We start from the raw sequence: 21109 nt of genomic DNA on the forward strand, positions 1-21109 counted from the left end.
TATAGCGATAACAGGGCGCGTTAATTAACCACCTCTGTACTTTATACGCAAACCCTTGTTTCTGGCGCTTTTTCAACCCTCATAGAAGGGCAAATAAAGAGAAGGGTTCTTAAACCACCTTTTTTTTTTTGTAAAGAAAACATAATAAACCGACTGCGGAAGCTGCCACGTGCTCTTCAAAAATCGATGCTTCCTTCGCTGTTACATAGCGATCTAGGATTACTTTAAATAACTGAAATATTGTCAAATCTCAGAACATTGTCAAAGCTTCAGTAACATTCATCTCGAAATAACCACAAATTCTGTACAAAATATTCTGGTCACAGTAATTAATTGAATATAATCGCGAAGCTCTGTCAGCTTTGCAGCTGTTTTCGGAAAATCTGTCGATAATCGTTCCAGCTACGTGACCCGTTTGCGCGCGGCCACGCGTCTCTCCGGTGACAATGTGTCTCCATGTTCGGCCAGAACGGTTTGCACGTTGACAGCCTGTTATCCATAAGCATGTTGGCCTAACAGGCGAAGTAATTTCGTTTCGCACGGTTCGTATCGTCCCGCGACTAGACCGCTAATACCGTCAGCCGGCTGGTTATATTTTTAAGCAACTCGAATCTAAACCTGTTAAGCCGAAACCTCGCTTAATCGCTGTCCGATTTTCAGTTGTCCACGTCGAAAGAGGATAAAGGTAACGCGACATAGACAGCTCGATCATTCCATGATACGTATAATATATAATTTAACAGTTTCATCTTCATCGTGGTCACTCTTTGAAGTGTGATTTAATATATTTGATTTTCGAAGAGATATTTTCCAATGAAGCTCTCTTTGTATCAAATTCTATATTTTATTTTTATAGTATCAAATTATTTTTGTAGCCATTGTAAATGACAGAAAAATGAAAAATGATATTTTTTTTAAGGGGGATAAATTCTATACAGAGCAAGATGAAAGAAAATTGTAAATGCTAAAACAATATCCGCACAATATTTTATAATTCTTTTATCATTTCACTTTCTCATTTAGTCTTTTTTTTTTTTTTTTGTAACACCTGCTATATATTTCAATTTGTAAAAATTAGAATTTCCTTTGTGTTGATTGGAATTTGGATTGAATAAATAATTCGATATTTCATCTTGGAGTTTGATTCATTTCTATATTTTAATAGTTAGTACTGCTCCAAGGAATAAAATATCCAAATTTAGTATCTTTCTGAATGATTTGAAGTTTCTCAAAGTAACAATCAATGAATTATCTGTAAAGCCTCCTCGTTCTAAACGCAGAAACGAATGCACGAGATTTGTCGTGAAGCTACGACGAAGAACAAAACACAAGAGAATAATAAAGATTTAATGATGAAACAGAAATTCAACGTTCGTTTTCTCCAATCGATATATTTAACTTTCATTTCCCTTGTCGCCAACTACAAATCACAAGTTCCAAACTCGTACATAGACATCCAGGATGGAATTTATTACACATACTCACATGCAAACACGCACGATGGAACCTGGGGTATCTGGGATGCTTCGCGAATTTCGTTTCGGCCGAGCCGCTTAAGCGGTCCTCGAAAATTCAATGGCCCTCCTTCATTGCTCTGTTCGATATTCGCTTTGGAAGAACATTACATCACCATCTTCGATGGAACAAAGAAGAAGGGAAATGCAAATTTCGGGATCGAACACCTTAACCGACTCCCATTTGGCAATATGTTGGTATGCTAGGGATAGAGACGAGACGAGGGTAGGGGTTAGACAATTTATCCCTGGGGTATCCGGAGCAAGAGTTGCGATTCCGGACGAGAGATCGAAGGTCTTCGCCTTTCTCCGTTGCCCGATATTTTCGCAAACGAGGCGAAAAGGGATGTGCCACGAGCCATCGGCTGATATACTATGCAACGTTATTCCGGCTAAGGGTCGAACGCAACATTCAAATATGTATTTTAACGCGTCGACCCTCGGCAACGGTATAATCCGTTTACTTTATGAATTCTGTACGTGAAATCCTTCGTAACGCGTGTACTCATCCGCCGCTACTGAAATTGAATTGTAGATCTAAGCGCGCATAAGCGACTTTCGGATAGAGTGAGCGAATTGCAGGGTAGCAGAGTGTTTTGTGGAAAAAATTTTGGTAATGGAGAAGAGGAGTGTCTGTGACAGCGTTATTTAATGGGTTGACGTACTTGATTCGTTTAACACGTTGACTACTCCTTGCTTAGTTCAGCGTGGTATACTGTAAATTTAACTTCTCGGAAGCCATGCTCATCAGCTTTTTGTAAGCGCTAATTTCATAACCGAGATACGTACGTAATTAATATTCATTTTCAAAGAAATAAATGACTTCTTATTCGCGTAAATTCGTCTAAATTTACCATTTAAACGAATCTTTAAATTTTCTTCAACGTTTTTTATTATTATTATAAGCAGTATACCGTTATAGTATATTGTTTTGAAAATAGAAGCATTTTGTAATATTATATTCCACCTTCACACTAATCGGTGCGATCTAATTTGTATTGAAAATTGATTGGTTAAAAAATATTCCAGCTTGAACTCCGCAAAATTTAGAGTTTGTATGCAAATATTATTTTGCAAAATGAAACATATTCTACGTACCAAATTGAAAAAGGGGAAAGATTTTTGCTCTTTTTTTAACGATGATATGATTGAAATCAATTTGAAAAGTATTCCATTTAAATTTATTTTTTCATTTCCCTGTAAAGCAAAAATATATTAAAGCAAATCTCGCATACAGTAAACGATCTTAGAAACTCTAATTGAACTCTATTTTCTACGAAAATTAGTAACTATGAAGCTTTCATAAAAAAAAAGAAACTATATCAATTTGAACTGGTATTGTTTTTAGTTTTCCTATTAGCCATAGGTAATATTACAATGAATACTTCGCGTCCAAATTTTTCACTTGTATTATTGATACAAAAAAGTTTTTCCTCCCGTGTTATAATGACATATTTACTTTATGCGTTATGGCGTGATAAAAGAATTAAAAAAAAATATATTAAAAATTCCACTTAATATCTCAGTAAGGGAATTAATTAATTAAAAAACTAATTGCTTTACTCTATATATTATCTTCAAAATTACACAATTTTTCATGTAGCACGTAATTTTCAGGTAATTTAAAACCATCGAGTAAAAATCATCGAATAAACCCACTGTATCTTTAAAAGCAAAATAAATATTATTACAATAATAAGTAAAAAATGCCAACATTTTTAAAAGAAAATCCGACATAAGCCGCACTTTTAATTTAGAATCACATCTAATTAAAGCCAAAATCTAGCGGAATAAAATAAATCTAAAAGGCTGACTTCAATCAAATGAAGCCAAAAAAAGATTCATCCAACAAATCAAACTCAGATTGGACAGCGAAAAACACAATCGCTGCGCGCGTGTAACGAAAATTTTCCATCAATTCGAACGTTAATTGAATTTCATAGTTCTCTGTAAAAAAAAAAAAAAAAGATAAATAGAAAGGTAAAGAGTGGAAATACAGAAGTAGTACAATTGTGTTAAAGATATTACTGGGGAAAAAATAATGGAAAGTCGTACGGTGGATCTTGCCAATGTTCCTCCGCTTTAATTACTACAACCTCGTCTAAATATCAATTTGCCCGGAGGCGGATCACGCAGAAGAACAGGCTCGCGAGAGAAAACTATAGAAACATGCGGCAAAGGCCGTCAGTGTAAAATTAAATTAGCGAGCCTTCGGCAAACTGTGGAAACAGTGTTCGAGGTAAGAATAACAACTCGTGAAAGGCTTTTCACTGGTGCACTTTACATCGACCCTGTGTGAACTACGTATACCTGTAGCAATATGGATCCCGCTCCCGGATCTCTCGTATATCAGCTTTGCGATAATACGATCAAAGGATAACTGGGCGAAACATGTTGGTTCAAGAGACACCCCACTCCTGATGCAAAGAGCGCGGTATTAAAATCAAGATTACCTTTCTATTATATTCTCTTTCCCCTCTTTCTTTCTTCCTTCTTTCTTTTCCTTCATTTCGTTCCTTTCTCTCGCTTCGTTCAGATAACCGTTCCCTTTGAGGGCAATTGTTTTGAAGAACAAATTAACACAGAAATGAGGTATTACGATCGTAAGGTAATTAGGTCATTTTATGTTATATTTAATACTAACAAATATTTTTTCAAGGATCATTTTCCTGGTGTTAATGGCATGTAAAAGTTTCCATACAGATTGTGCATATTATATTCTAAAAATGATACCTACACAAATTTTAACTAATATTAAATACAAACACATGGTATATATAATATACGGTAAAATATCTTTTGCACACTATTGTATAATTAAAAGACGATTTGTTTTACTTGCAATTTGCACGAATGTTAATGTAGAGGGTAATTCGAAGCGACATATTTGAATTTTTGGCATTTGAAATTGTTAAATATTTCTATGTTTAAATTTCACACGAATGCATAAATGTTCGCAGTACTTAAACGCTCAAAATTTAAGTAGACTGTGTGTATATATGCATATATGTAACGAAATACGGAATGTATATAACATACAAAAATATACAAAGTATCCGAAGTAAAGTTTCTATAAAAATCCACAGCTCACTAATAATTCAATATATATATGATGTGTGTAATATTGTATATAATATAGCGTGTGTAATATTTGAAAACAAATACTTAACATTTTTATTCTTGTCTTAATTAGAGAAACTTAGCATTTTCTATTTGAAAATTTCTGCCAAATTGCCAATGGCGACCGCGTTAATTCAACAGCCAAAAATTAATCCAACTTTGTTAATATAACGTCGGTACGTGTACAGGCGCCTGGATACCTATATCATCGGTAGACTCACGTGGCAAAGTCAAACAAGCCGGTAGTTGAACGTCAATAGCCATGATCCGCTTCATTTCCTTGAGGAAATAATCGGCGAGAATGAGTGAAAGGTTTAATTGAGATTCAAGGATGGCCACGTATTTGCTATCGAGCACTTTAATGTTGCAAGGATCGTTTGTTTACGAGGTCTTCTATCGGTAGAGGAGGGCTGGCTTTGTTATCACAGCTTCTTTCGTTCCATAACCGTCCAAAGGGATTCGCAACGATGATGTACGAGCTGGCTTATGGAGAAAAGCCCTTTTTTCCCCTCGTTACTTGAAAGTGCTCCGCCAACTTCCATAATAATTCTTTCCCAAATATCGTTATTGTAGCGAGCTAACGTTGCTTCTTGGATGTCGATCTCCGCAACTTCACGAGCTTTAGAAATGAAATGAAATATGCAAGGGAATGAAAACAGAAAAATGTTTGTATGAGAAATCTCTGTTTATCCATTTGTCTGCTTTCTGTTTCTACATCTTATTACTTTCATGGGGTTTCATTGAGCTTGATATATTTATCATTAGACTGAACGTCTATGCACATTTGTGTTTCTATAAACACGAGTAAAGAAATGGAAGCTAAACATTGATCTGCTTTCTCCATTATGTTTTTATTTATTTTTTTAGTATTACATGTATTTTTGTATATTATTGCAATTATGAGGAGTGGTACATTTTGGATGTTTTATATCTTTCTGTGTCTTAGTTTCTTATAAGTGTGTATCATTCTATAGATTAATGTTATCATCGTCCGAAATAGAACAGTGTGTGTAAGTATACTAAACATGATAATAATTGAAGTATTACGATGAAAATCAATGATTATGTGTATGCATGTAACAATGTTTCTATCCCAATTAAAGTAAAAATTTAATATACTAAAAGCATCTATATGTTAGTAATTATGAAAGAAAAACTATTCCATTTTCTTCATTTAAACATTTCATTTATTGCAATTTATCTATCAATTGATGAAAAGTACGTAAAGTACCTACGTAGTTTGATTACCATAGTAAATCCAAGCATCGATCATCAGAACGTGCAATAGAAATGGAATCGTCTTATACTGAAATTCTTAAATCTAAAGTTAAGACTAATAACGGTGGTTGTAACAATTTTCAATTACTACGAAGTTAAATGAATACTGCAGAAAAGTTTCGCGGTTTAATTTATGTATGAGCTTCGCAGGAAGTGGTGAACTTCATTCGCGATCAATCGCTGCTTCCCGAGTGAAGCTTGCCCGTGTCTGACCTCTACCAGGTATTGTCTGAATCTACTGATCGTAGTTCTACGGATAATTCGTATATATGAATTTGTGAACTTTTGCTAGAATTGTCGAATTTTTATTAGTACCATCGTATGGTATCCTTTCCTATAAATGCCAACTAACAAATTTTTAAAGAAATTTAGATACTATTAAATTTCTTCGATCAAATTAAATAATTTCCATACGAAAGATCTTGTCCTATTTTTAATAGTTGAAATGAATGAAAATACGAATCATACTAACTGAAGATTCCTTTCGCTCAGTTACTCCTATTCAGCTTTATCATGTTCCACGATATGTTCTATTTTGAATATAATTCCTATGTTCACCGTAGTCGGTATTTCAGAATTTGCGACACGAGGTCTCATAAGATACCAGATATAGTTCTTATCTTCTCTGAGATAGTAACAGTATTGACAAAGGACAGGGTAAACGTGATATTAAATGAAATTTAGTACCTCACGCTCTGAAATACGAAGTTGGAGACAAATCAGAGTGTTTCTTACGCTCTTTAGAATTCGTAACGTCGTGTTGATTGTAATTAGTCCATATCAACGTGTTCCGTTTATTTAAACAAAAATTTAATTAGCTCAATTAAATGAGCTTCTGGTAATTAAATTTACTTATTTGAACGCGAACTACTATTATATGAAACGAGAAATCGTAATTAGTAAAAAGAATCAGTGTGGTCTTATATGAACTTATATGAATTTGTATTGCGTCACGTTCAAATAAAAGAGATCCTATCGTATATTAAATATAAATTATAGATATCCAATAATTATCAGTTATTAAATAAAATAACGTAAGTAATTAAATTAATAATTGAAATAAAACTTTAAACTAGAAAGTAAATCAGAGTTGTGTGTGAAAATATATTATACTTATACATGTAATAATTAATTGTTGGACCACGGTACATGCTTAAAATTAACTTAAGAAAATGTATAAATTGTTATAAAATATTATGATCAGCCGTAAAAATTAAAAACCCTGTAAGAGGATTCAGAAAAATCTATAATTATTATTATAAATTCTAAAAATTATATAAATTATTTTTCCTTTATGATGGTTGTTCATTCTGGACTACTAGTTAGCTTTATATTTGATTTAAATAGTATAATTCTTGTCATGAACTGACATTTAATATAAATTAACACAGTTCTGAGACTAGAGACCTGTAAATATAGTTTTAGTTTGTAAAAACAATAAAAAGTTATAATAGTGATTATTGTAATAAATTGTTTATGGCGTGTATTTGTAACAAAAATTAAAAAATTCTTGAATTTGATTGTGTTATAATGGAAAATTATTCTCTGTAGCATCGGCAAAGATCGTTACGATTCCAAAGTCGTAACCTTCCGAAGAGTGTCATTGGGTATACCAGAAACATACAACACGCGCGCGAGCTCAGTTGTGAGTGAAATCTCATACCGTGAAGATGGAAGGTAAGGGTTTACTTGCTTAGTAACAGTTTATTTATTACGTTGTAACAATTAAATTATTGTTTCGTAACAATTTCTAACACTTAAGTCATTGATTTATAACAATTAAACTATTAATTCATAACATTTAAATCATTAATTTATAACGTTTAAACTATTAATTTATAACAATTATACCATAAATTTACAACATGTATGTCATTAATTTATAACGTTTAAACTATTAATTTATAACATCTAAACTATTAATTTATAACATTTCAGTCATTAATTTATAACAATGAAGCGATTAATTTGTGTCACTTAAACTATTAATATATAACAATTGGGCCACTGATTTATAAGAATTAAATTATTAATTTATAACATTTAAACTCTTAATTTATGACATTTAAATTATTGTTTTATAACAATTAAACCATTAATTTATAACAATTAGCCGTTAATTTATAACATTTAAGTTATTAATTTATAACAGTTGAGCTATTAATTTATAGCATTCGAAAGTGATTGTGTTATAATGGAAAAATCGGTTTTTATGACATCAGCAATAACAAGAACCGTTAACTTTTGTTTGATCTTGTCGAGGATATATCACCTTGCATAATATACGCAGCATCGAACTCGCGTGCGACGTAATATAAACTGTAAACATCATATAGTTCGGATCGAAAGAAGATATATCGTTAAATACAAAACATTTGCGCTGTTAATTTAAAGCAATTGTTACGTCGCCCGACTCTCTACCTGGACCAGGCGTCGCATCGCGAGCGGGATGGCAACCATATGTCTGCACATCCTTATTGCGTACTCTAAAGAACCTCAAGGACCGACCATAAATCTTAGAAAATTTGAACTAAAGACTCTCAGGTCGAACAAGGATCTTTTCTATGAAAGTATTTTCTAAGATCTCTGGTTTGTGTCCGGAAAACACTTAAAAATTAGTTATTTTCACACGTGCGATGCTTCCCACCACAAACCTTCTATCGAGGGCGGCTAAGACCCCTCCTAGTCCACCAACAATCGTAATGGCCAATAGAAACAATGTCTAGTACCCTCACTTTCCTGGCCAAAAAACTGTCATCTACGAATCCGATGATCCCGTGCGTTAGACACACCCTTTCCTAGCTCTCCTCTGACACAGCATCGTCACTCTCGGGGTAGTCTATTATCGTCGTCCGAACAGTCAGTAAGTCTACCACGGTTCTACCTTCAAATCAATTCGTTTGCAAGGTCCAACTATCTCATCGAGAGATATCGTCAAATCGGGTCACATTTTCTGTAACGCATAAGCTGTACTCATCGTCAAATACTTGTGACGCTCATAAGATTGTATAATCCATTGTTGAATATATCTATCATATTAACCTGTTAACACAGTGTTAATTTCAATTAACCACCCCTGTTATCCTAACCGAAACACGGGGAACGACTACTTCGCGGCGTCGATTAGCCGAATCGTAGCGAGAATTTACGCCTCTCGCTGACGCGTTTTCCTCGCGACCGCGTCTCTCCGCGAACGGTCGTAACAATTGGTCCTTCGAGCCGGATTCAGTGGTAAGTGAAAAGTGCACACCAGTGACACCCACTACCATACAGTGCCACATGAATTCAACATAACCAGCAGCGGAAGCGTTACCACTCCAGCGAAGTCAGTAACGTCAAGGGACCGTCACCTTGGAAGAGGCATAATTCGATGGTTGAAGACGCAACCAGGCAGCCTCCCGCCGCAACTGGACAATCGTAAACATAACGATATTCAACAACTTCGATCGCACGACAAAACACGTCACTCTCGGGAAGAATCGCCTTCCTCACGAAACGTACGTCAACGACATTCCACTGCACAGGGACAAGCGACAACCTGCAGTCGGAACAACTTCAGTCACTACAACACGAGTGATCTTCGGGAAGAACGCCTTCCTCGCGAACATCACGATATCCCGCTGCACAGTGACCAGCGAGCACTGCAGCCGGAACAATTCTGCATCGGGAAACACCGATCGCACATCACAAGTACCACCTTCGTTAACGAAGCATCTTCGACACAAAACATGGCAAATGAAGCAAGACTCATCGCCTTGAAACAAGAGTACGACGATATAAGCGAAGAATTCAAGACCATATGGAGACTACTCGACCAATACGAACAGTCCGGGCAGCGCAACAAGGGCAGCTTAAAATTTTATCAAACACTGGTCGACGACAATTGGAAACAATTCAACATTGTCGTTAACGAATTGCTCGACATCGACGACAACGAACCTGAGGACTTATTGGATGTCTATACAGACCTGAAGATACGATTGGTTAGACTCAACAACATTGATTCTTCCTCAACGGATGCCTCCAACGCAGCGGCGAATCCAAAACTATCGGAATGCAACAGCAATACGTCCCGCAGTTACCAGAGACGTAAGAATAATCTAAATAATAACAGTAACAATGATCATACTCCGCCGAGGGAGAATGTCGTATCGAATCTAGCACCGATTCCGTCGCATGACACGCGAAGTTCATTGCATGATACTCGCAGCGCGCCAGCACGCGACTTGGCGACGGCCAGGCTCGCGTCATCGTTGTCTGAACAATCTGATTCAACACTACCAAACGCCGTGAATCAAACTACCTCTAACGTCCGCTGCTCATCGTCAGTACGCGACCGGACGACAATTACGGTAGCAACGTCTCTACCTGAACACTCTGATTCAACGTCACCGATCGCCGTGAATCAGACAGTCTCTCGCGTTCGCAACTCATCGCCAATACGCGACTTAACGACAAACAAGCTCGCGTCATCATTATCTGAACGATCTGATTCAACGCTACCAATCGCCTTGAATCAGACAACCTCGAAGGTTCGCTGCTCATCGCCAGCACGCGACTTGGCGACGGCCAGGCTCGCGTCATCGTCTGAACAATCTGATTCAACAGTGCCGATCGTCTTGAATCAGACAACTTCTCACGTCCGCAGCTCATCGCCTGCATGCGACTCGACGACGACCAAGTTCGCGTCCTCATTATCTGAAAAATCTGATTCAGCGATACCGATCGCCGTGAATCAGACAATCGCTCACGTTCGCAACTCATCGCCTGCATGCGACTCGACGACGACCAAGTTCGCGTCTTCATTATCTGAAAAATCTGATTCAGCGATACCGATCGCCGTGAATCAGACAACCTCTGACACCCGCAGCTCATCGCCTGCATGCGACTCGACGACGACCAAGTTCGCGTCCTCATTACCTGAACAATCTGATTCAACGTCACCGATCGCCGTGAATCAGACAATCGCTCACGTTCGCAACTCATCGCCAATACGCGACTTAACGACAAACAAGCTCGCGTCATCATTATCTGAACGATCCGATTCAACGCTACCAATCGCCTTGAATCAGACAACCTCGAACATTCGCTGTTCATCGCCAGCACGCGACTTGGCGACGGCCAGGCTCGCGTCATCGTCTGAACAATCTGATTCAACAATGCCGATCGTCTTGAATCAGACAACTTCTCACGTCCGCAGCTCATCGCCTGCATGCGACTCGACGACGACCAAGTTCGCGTCCTCATTATCTGAAAAATCTGATTCAACGCTACCAAACGCCGTGAATCAGACAACCTCTAACGTTCGCTGCTCATCGCCTACACGCAACTCAACGACGACCAAGTTCGCGTCCTCATTATCCGAAAATTCTGATTCAACGCTACCGGACGCCGTGAATCAGACAACTTCGAACGTTCACTGCTTATCGCTTACATACGACTTGACGACAAACAATTTCGTGTCATCATTATCGGAACAATCCGATTCAACGCTACCAATCGGCTTGAATCAGACAATCTCTAACGTTCGCAACTCAGAGCCAAAACGCGACTCGACGACAAACAATTTCGCATTATCATTATCTGAACGATCCGATTCAACGCCAGCAAGCGCCTTGAATCAGACAACCTCTGACACTCGCAACTCTTCGCCAACACGCGACTTGAAGACAACCTCTCACGATCCTCTGGACCGGAAAAAACTGAATCCCGTTCAGGACAACAGAGGCAATTTCGAATCAAAACCTACAGCAGGGGTTTCGAAATCCACGATAAGATTCTCCAGGAACATTTCCTCCTCAATCAGCTTCTCAATGTTCAGTCTGTCTTACAGCACGTTACCTGTATCATCTGAGAGCAGGAGTATCGTATCGGAGAGTCATCTTCCTGAACATAACAAGAAGATGCCACTCTCGCCATTTCCGAAAGGGGCCACATCTGCGAATTATCCGAAGCGGAATAATCATCACGTTGTCACCACCATTGCTGCATCGGACAAGTCTCGGGAAAAAACCACGAGGATCTCACTGGAGTCACCCCTGGCTCCAATAACGCCAACATATTCTCCAAGGCCAAGGCAAGTCACAGTTACGACGTCCAGCGTCACGACGCCCAACGCTCATTCTCCGCCAAGGATCATCACTAAGAGAGCGCGATTCGGGCGGATCATCGGGGGGAGCCCAACCTCCCAATCAACTACAAAACTCCGCATCGTGTTGGACGACTCAGCATCAGGCAACACAGGAATTCCGTTCAACGACACCTCATGGGCAGAGGTGTTCCAAGACACGTCCTGGGCAGAGGTGTTCCATGACACTTCCTGGGTCGAGGTACTACACGACACCTCCATGATCGAGACATTCCACGACACTTCATGGGCAGAGGTGTTCTACGATACTTCATGGGCAGAGGTGTTCCATGACACTTCCTGGGCAGAGGTGCTTCACGATACCTCCAGGATCAAGGCACAAAACGACACTTCCTGGGCCCAAAAACACAACCGCAAATTCCTAAAACGACGAGAACCACAGCGATCGAAACTACAAGGAGTTTCCGAACAGGATAGAAACAACAAACTTGTCAAATCACTATAATTCAGTAATTTTCAGATGTAATCCGTACTCTACGAAGGGAATCTCGCCCATTCATCAACCTCGGAATCATCTATTGCAAATCGTTTACGTCAAAGAGCGAAAGGATCGCAACCACCGCAGAATCCAGGTATTCGTATCCAACTTATACGTCTTGCAGTTCAGGCAGTCCACATCGAGCTGGTCAACGATCTCATAAGCAAGGCCTTCGTCGCGTCTCTGGGAAGATTCATCGCTCATCGAAGGGTCAGTCTTTCTAGCCGACCGATGGATCGAATGGCACTTCACAACTCTCAACTCGCCTCATTTCAACGGATTGTGGAAGCTAGCAGCAATTCTTCAAACGACATCTCAGACGTGTCGTCATAAACAAGCTTCATACAATTAAAACGCGAAACACACTCCCTATCAAAATCAAAACCAATCCTCAACTCCAGACCGCCAACTTCGATATCTCCAGATCGAAACGATCTCTTTATCCTTACTCCCAGTCACTTCCTCATCGGAGACTAACAAGTTTGCGAGATCGAGCTTTCAGGGACACTCCGTCCAGCCGTCTCCAGCGAGCATCAAGAGTATCAACACGAGTTGAATATCCAAAAAAGATGGAGTAAGGCAGTCACGGCATACGAAAAGGCATCATCATCCTACTCAGAGGAGACAACGTTCCCCCAACGCAATGGCAACGCAATGGGCAGATTCATCAAGGTCCAGCCCGGCGCAAACAGCATCATACGAACGGCCACCGTTCGAACTGCAACGAGCGCCCTGGATCGGAGCATCAAGCGGCTGGTACCACTGCCGATCAGATCGACCCCAGATGACTCCGACACAATCAACAATACCATTTGATCGGGAACCTCTCAACGGGGGGAGGATGTTACGTCGCCCGACTCTCTACCTGGACCAGGCGTCGCATCGCGAGCGGGATGGCAACCATATGTCTGCACATCCTTATTGCGTACTCTAAAGAACCTCAAGGACCGACCATAAATCTTAGAAAATTTGAACTAAAGACTCTCAGGTCGAACAAGGATCTTTTCTATGAAAGTATTTTCTAAGATCTCTGGTTTGTGTCCGGAAAACACTTAAAAATTAGTTATTTTCACACGTGCGATGCTTCCCACCACAAACCTTCTATCGAGGGCGGCTAAGACCCCTCCTAGTCCACCAACAATCGTAATGGCCAATAGAAACAATGTCTAGTACCCTCACTTTCCTGGCCAAAAAACTGTCATCTACGAATCCGATGATCCCGTGCGTTAGACACACCCTTTCCTAGCTCTCCTCTGACACAGCATCGTCACTCTCGGGGTAGTCTATTATCGTCGTCCGAACAGTCAGTAAGTCTACCACGGTTCTACCTTCAAATCAATTCGTTTGCAAGGTCCAACTATCTCATCGAGAGATATCGTCAAATCGGGTCACATTTTCTGTAACGCATAAGCTGTACTCATCGTCAAATACTTGTGACGCTCATAAGATTGTATAATCCATTGTTGAATATATCTATCATATTAACCTGTTAACACAGTGTTAATTTCAATTAACCACCCCTGTTATCCTAACCGAAACACGGGGAACGACTACTTCGCGGCGTCGATTAGCCGAATCGTAGCGAGAATTTACGCCTCTCGCTGACGCGTTTTCCTCGCGACCGCGTCTCTCCGCGAACGGTCGTAACAGCAATTCTATTGTTAATTTATAACAACATACCAGTAATTTAAAACAGCTGTATCATTGATTTAGAACAGTTATATTAGTCATTTATAACAATTTTATCTTTAATTTAAAATAATGATATTCTTAATTAAGAACAATATACTACTAATTAAAAATTACTATGTTCCTTATTTGTAACAAATGTCATGAAAAGCAATTGTGCCATCTGTTCCTAATAATGAAATTAATGATTTATTCCTTTTTATATAATTTTGCAATAAATCTAAAATGCAATCAAATCAAAGCCAACAGGATCTCCTCATCCAATCATGCGTGCCTGCGGTTGGTAAATAGTATGATTTAGTTTCTTTGGTGGTAAGTTCAATGTTTGAATATGATTATTTCACTTCACGTACGAGCTTTCCCCCTTCAATAAATAAATACAAACTTTTAATGTGTCTTTATTGTAAGATATTTAACAAATATCTCTACCCTCGTGTATAAATCTAACAGATTTTATCGTCATCATTAAAAAAAATTTTTTTTTTGTCGTCCTGAACATTAATTTATTGTCATAACTTATAGTATTTGCCACTTCCGAAAATTCTCATGATTAATAAAATTATTTAAAAATCAAATAAGACACGGTTAAGTATCCTTAGTAATTTTTAATCTGCTGTACCTTATTCTCCCAAGGGAATTCCCTTGAGGGAATAGGATGCAGAATACAAATTGGATAGTAGTTTATAATTAATAATAAGGTATAGCATTGCAAATGAAGAATACACATTTTCCAAATAGATAATATGAACACTATATTTTGATAATAATTTTCACTCACGTACATGGGTGGAATCATATTAAAATCAGGAATACTACAAACCGTCTAAATACTTTCAGATTGTAATTAATTAATTAATTTCAATACTCACTTCTTCTTTATCTTCTTCTTTACTTCTTTATCATCAAATATCTGTTTGGGATAACATAAAGAACTGTAAAATTAAACTGAATTATAACCAGGTTTAAGGACGTATCCAATTCTTTCACCATAATTATGCACTAACTTGAAACAAACAACTATATATCTGCAACTAATTATTTTCCTAGATAAATTACTAAATAGTTAGAGTAATTGAATAATGCCATTTATTTTTGATATGGTATATTTTAAGACTCATTCGAGTCCTAAGAAAGTAAAAGTTTCTCTTTAATCTCTATACTTGTTCAAAATTTTTGAAGTAATTTTGCATTGCGTGAAAGTACAGAAATCAGTATCATAATAATATTACTATTTGATATTATATTTCTCTGTGACACAGAAAAGTTATCAATTTACATGCAATTACGAAAATAAATTACCACGAAATTCACCCTAAAAAAGTAAGATACGTTTCCTTATTATAGTCTTCCCATTTGTAATACCAACAAACAACGAAACTAAATATTTTAACCTTTTTCCAAAGATACAATTCAAAAATTTCGTACGTCATTTAAAGATTTAAAAAAGTTGCAAAAATATTCTTCAAAGCGTTCGAAAGACGATCCTTCGTCTTTATCGTACAAATAATTCAAAACTAACATAAACCGCGAAACATACATAATTCAAAGACATCGGTTGTACGATTGTCTAACATTTATTGCCCAAGTACACGATAGAATACATTTTATTTACACAGGATGGAGGATGGAGAGGAAAAGTGGCAATGTGATCACAAATGCAAAAACTAACACGACATCGTCTTACAGCTTAACATATTTACATGTCCCTGAGGCTTAGTCTACACGTTATCGTACACACGCTATTATTTTACAATATACCACGTATAATCCTATGCGTTGAAAGCAACGATCCATATCGCCTACAGATCACGTTAGCTCTCACACGTTCTATTATATATTACATACAACGAGAAATCGTTGAAAGCTGGGCTAGAAAGAACGATGTGATAATGCACAGCTTCGTCGTTTCTTTCATTATTCTTGATTTATTACTTTTTTCTTTAAGGCCGAAAGATGATCGCCAAACACGCGTTCAAGAAGCAACGTCAACGTTAAGAGTATGTGTACAGGCGGATTATGGGGTCAATTCGCTCTACTTGCACTGATTTACCGTCATTCGAACGTCGACTCGAGGAATGGAAGGAATGCACGATGCACACTGGTCGAGGTACGTTAAAATATTGCTCGGATCATCGATGTGTATTGCTTTACCGAGCAAAGATCAAGTTACTTGAATTTAAAGTATAACAGGGGAAAACAAAGAATTTTGTAAGATATTTTCTAAAGTGGATTGGCTAATTGTAATTAGACTTTCTACGTTCATGAAAAATTGAAATCTTAACAATATATATAAAATATCTAAAATAAAGTTATATTATTTATACTCTGAGACAAATTTCTGTTTGTTATTTTTGTTCAATGTTGTTCATAAAAATATGAATTTGTATAAAGCAATCTGTAGTGTAGCAATCACGAGTGCCACTTCTCCGATTCCAAAATCCAAGATAAATCTGGATTTTAATCTTTTTTTTGTATCAATTCCCTCTGAACTGAACAGATTTCTTTCCTATACAGATATATTGCAAGCAGTTTCTGATAATACGAAAACTATACACACGAACATTTAAAAACTTTATATAATTAATTACGATATGTAATTTTAGTATAAGTAGGAGAAATAAAAATGGGTACATAGATACAATTTTTCTTGAAATATCTCCAGGTTGGTAGAAGGGAATGAGTTAATAAAAAGCTCTGACGATTTGATGTAACAATAACATATACATATATTTATGAGTTTTTGTTTCTATTGCTTCTTAAATTAAATTTTCTTAATTTAAATTCTTTTCTAGTAAATATTTTCGGAAATAATCTATTGTTAATTAAAAATTTATATTTTCATAGACAAAATTTAATTGACATAATTTTTGTCTGTTTTGAATTTTTTGTAATTCCTAAATCACAATTCATAACATTCTAATTTTACAATATAATAAAATAGCAACTCTGGTTATGATTGAGATTTCTGTCGTCATAAATAATTAGATCAATTAAAGGAAGAATAATCGTGTACCAGCCTTCTTTTAGTTTATATGCTCGAACATATGCATTGGAAACTCCATTTTTGCTCGGGTAAGCAGTACGTGCCTATGGTACATTAATCGATATTGTATCAGTATCGTACTATTTTGGATAATCGTATCGTTAACTATTGGGTACAGTACTTGTGAACGCATTCATGGAACGATGAAGCCGTTGGAAGGGAGTGAGGTCACAGTTTCTCTCATAAACTCATTTGCATTTGTACCCATTACGAAAATGTAAGTGTAGGAATGTAGAGAACAAACAGTGTTTCTGAACTAGCTGGTCGAGTTTTGGAATTGTGTTTGTTGCTTATCTTTGAAGTGGACAAACTTATCGCATGTATGTAACCATAGAAAGCTTTCGCTACCTGAAACGATCAATTTTAGAGCACGATAAAACTATGTTTTTATGGTTATTGCATAATACTTATCCAAAATTATTGTAGAAATTATTCAAAAATTATACTAAATATTTAAAAACTCTATAATTCTTCGCGTGAAGGAAACATGAATAATTACAATTTCAATAGATGCTGATTGTAAATATTTATAATAGCTGAAAACAATATTGATTATTACTGAATTATTAAAAGTTATACCGCAAGTTTTAAATAAAACGAGAAATATTAAATCTTATTAATGTAAGTGGAATAAACCTTCCTAAGTCAGCCATCTACTTCAGAACCACTTTATCATCACCACTCTGTTACATGAATAAAATTTGATGTTTGAACTATGTCTGCTCTGATAACTAACAATTTATACCATGACGCATGATATACATTTCTGTTTGAACATTAATAACATCTTTATAAAAATTTCAACAATGTTGTGTTCAATACTTTTATGTTGTTTATGATGGAATCAGAATCAGTCAAACAGTATATGCAATACTTGAAATAAGTCTCTAACATAATTTAAAGCAATATAATTAAATAATTATAGTATTTATTCTTCGAGTTCTCTGTATGTACATACTAGTTTAAAATGAAATTTTATAAAAGAAATCAAACTTTATAAGGAAAAAAGGAATTAAATAAATAAATTATTTAAATAATCTTAAATATTTTACATTCTTAAATATTTGTTTTGCTTAAAAATATGGCATGAACGACACTAATGCGATACTATAATGCGACCAGAATATGGTTTTACGAATTTAGGAATGAATTTTACACTGTTGCGTGTTACAAATAATAGGCTTCGTTTATAATATAATCGAAAAAATTATTGTCGTAAAGCAAAGGCATGTCGCTACGTCACGAAACTGATATTTACATATACATATGTAAGTTAGGTACAAGCGTTACATATTCGCGAGAAACTACTCGCTTCGTGTCGGCGTTTTTTACAATGGAAACTTACAAAACGTTCGAAATATAAATTACATAAATACTTCGGTCTTAAAATTAATAAATGCTATAATAAGAGTACGAACAACTTTATAAACAATTTTACATGTAATAGATATATAAAAATCTATCAAAAGTAAATACAGGCGAAGACTTCATAAAAGCTTTTCTCCTAAAGACATTTGTATCACATAATATTTTTAAGCATTATTATAAATTATAATAGAACGTAGGAAAATATAATATGTTGAGTCCAATCGATTTAGGTATTTCAGAATAAATAACAGTATACGTAAATTAGAAATTTTGAAGATATCCTCTCGAAGTTTTTGAACCAAAAATCGAATCTGTACGAAAAAATTATCTTCAACATTTTCTTTTATTCTAACACAATTAATTGTTAACAACGTTTCATCGATACATGTTTATTCAACCTAAACAAAATGTATACTCAGACTGTTACTAAATTCTGATAGATCATGGAAGAAGAAATAGAGCAAGCTCCGTTGTTTTAAACAAACGCGCAGTTTTGTTGAGTAATTTGTCCGCCGGTAAAACTATTCTTAATCCTTTAGCTGTGGCTAAACTGAAATCCAATATAAAATCGAGAACGACATACTCGCAAGTCAATAGGAGGTTTTCCGCGAATAACATATTTTCATGTCATTACTATAATTATTGGCGGCAAAATAATAATGGCAAAATGTTTGGATGTAATATGATTTTTTAAATTATATTTTTTAAATTATATATACATAGAAAACAGCTTCTATCATTCTGTAGGTTAACATAGTTTATTAACATAATTGACTGTTTAAATACTTTTCTGAACACTGCGGAATATACAGGTTCACTACTTCTATGCATATTTTCCGAATTGTTTTAAATTTTACCAATATAATCATGACAGTCGTGTCTCATTGCAGTGAAATTTAAAAATTCAAAATGTTTATAATATCGGTATAAAGGTTTTCTACAGTAAGCGTTCAAATACTTTTATGAATCAGCGTAGATTATAAAAAAAGAAAATATGAAAAGTCTTACCACCTTGAAAAATACGTGTATATATCTAGTACATCCAAACTTTTCGTCGATATTATACGTCTGTAATAAATCTTCAGCCGTTCCTCATAGCGTATACGTGTTTCTCCCGCAGCTAAAGGATTAACGAAGGAATAAAATCTTGTCGAAAAAAGAACGTGAACTGTCCCAAGCGTCCACTACGTTCTGAAAAGTCTTGATGTTAGAATACGCTTTTTCCAACACGTTCCCATTCAAATCTGTGAGAATTCACTTAGACAAAACGTCCAAGAAACATTTAACTGGCTGGTCCTCGATGCACCTCGTACGATTACAATCTCAATCTGGTTGGTAGCTAGCATATTGTAAGTGACTAGCGTGACCCTGAAGACTCATCCGGACGCGAATTAATCAGTTTCGGGTGTAATAACGATCACAGAATGGTCTACGTCGACAAACCACCGGCTAAGATGGCAGTGATCGCGGCGATGCCAAGATTCGCAAATAAATGGCAGTGAAAGTGCGACGAGGCAGTGGCCGATTGAAAATCAACCTGTTCATCATCGTTCTCGACGCCTTTCGGCATTGGCTCGTCCTTCATGCCTGTCGTGTTCCTTTCGTGACTGTGATCCATCTTCCAACTCTTCTTCGAATCTCGCCTGGTGTTCGGTCTACGCATCGCCGGCGATCTATCGATCCCTGGAAAAATATGAATTTACCGTGTTAAGAGCACGTTCTTGGCTATGACTCGGAATTTACGGCGTGCTTGCAGCCGTACTCCGATCAAATGGTCGCAACTCTCGAAGAAATATCACTCGGCTCGTTCGAATCGAGTCGAGAGATCTTGTTTCGCGATTGGGAAACGATTTGTACTCCGAACCTATGATGAAGGGTTTTGGCTGCGCTTTTACGTCGAATCGCGAATTCAAATTTGCTATGCTTTATGGTATAGTGGGTACTGATGTTGTAGGGATCTGATTTTAATGTATTATTCGTGCATTCAAGAATATATGGATTCCATTTAGAAAGACGATATTGATCGCCGTATATTTTTTGTGTCCACATCATTCATCCATAACATCGTATTATGGCGCCCTGGATACCATTCAATTTTTGAGTAAAACGTTGTCGTATATAGTAAGCGATTTATAAGTTAATTGCAATAATGCTTTAACATTGTACACCTTGTATATGTGATTTAACTCTATTATATTTTATTGAAATTCTTTAATGTATTTCAATACGAGATTTTGCACGGTATTGGTAATGCGATTATATCGTATTTCGTTATTGTGTCCATCGAGGTTGCGTGATCGAGCAAATGAATTTTAATAATTGTTTCGGATAAATTTAATAGTAAATAATTATTAACTGCTAAAAGAAAACACTGTTGCAAATCGTTTTTCTTGAAATAACTGCAGATAATTTAAATGCAAAATTTGTCTTCGTAAAATGCAAACATGAAAATTACATATGTAATATTTATC

The 21109-nt window shown here is 36.4% G+C and overlaps 1 protein-coding gene and 1 long non-coding RNA gene across 5 annotated transcripts in view; one reads left to right on the forward strand and one right to left on the reverse strand.

The window, feature by feature from the left end:
- Nucleotides 1-7492: 7492 nt before the first annotated feature.
- Nucleotides 7493-17477, forward strand: LOC139987220 (uncharacterized). 3 transcript variants are annotated; one of them, XR_011799812.1, is made up of 4 exons: nucleotides 7564-7589; nucleotides 14470-14539; nucleotides 16173-16334; nucleotides 17389-17477. It is a non-coding gene; the product is annotated as an uncharacterized lncRNA (long non-coding RNA). The 3 variants fall into 3 exon arrangements; XR_011799810.1 differs by lacking the exon at nucleotides 14470-14539 and having other exon boundaries at nucleotides 7493-7589; XR_011799811.1 differs by lacking the exon at nucleotides 7564-7589 and having other exon boundaries at nucleotides 14200-14539.
- LOC139987219 (lachesin) overlaps nucleotides 15783-21109 on the reverse strand; it is a 163351-nt gene continuing 158024 nt past the window's right edge. For both annotated transcript variants that reach the window (XM_072003222.1, XM_072003221.1), the window contains exon 8: nucleotides 15783-20321. In XM_072003222.1, the coding sequence (XP_071859323.1) occupies nucleotides 20068-20321 (254 nt within the window). In that variant the 3' untranslated portion in view covers nucleotides 15783-20067. The remainder of the gene's footprint in view (nucleotides 20322-21109) is intronic.

This window comes from Bombus fervidus, chromosome 5 (assembly GCF_041682495.2).
Source record: "Bombus fervidus isolate BK054 chromosome 5, iyBomFerv1, whole genome shotgun sequence".
Classification (NCBI taxonomy): Eukaryota; Metazoa; Arthropoda; class Insecta; order Hymenoptera; family Apidae; genus Bombus; species Bombus fervidus.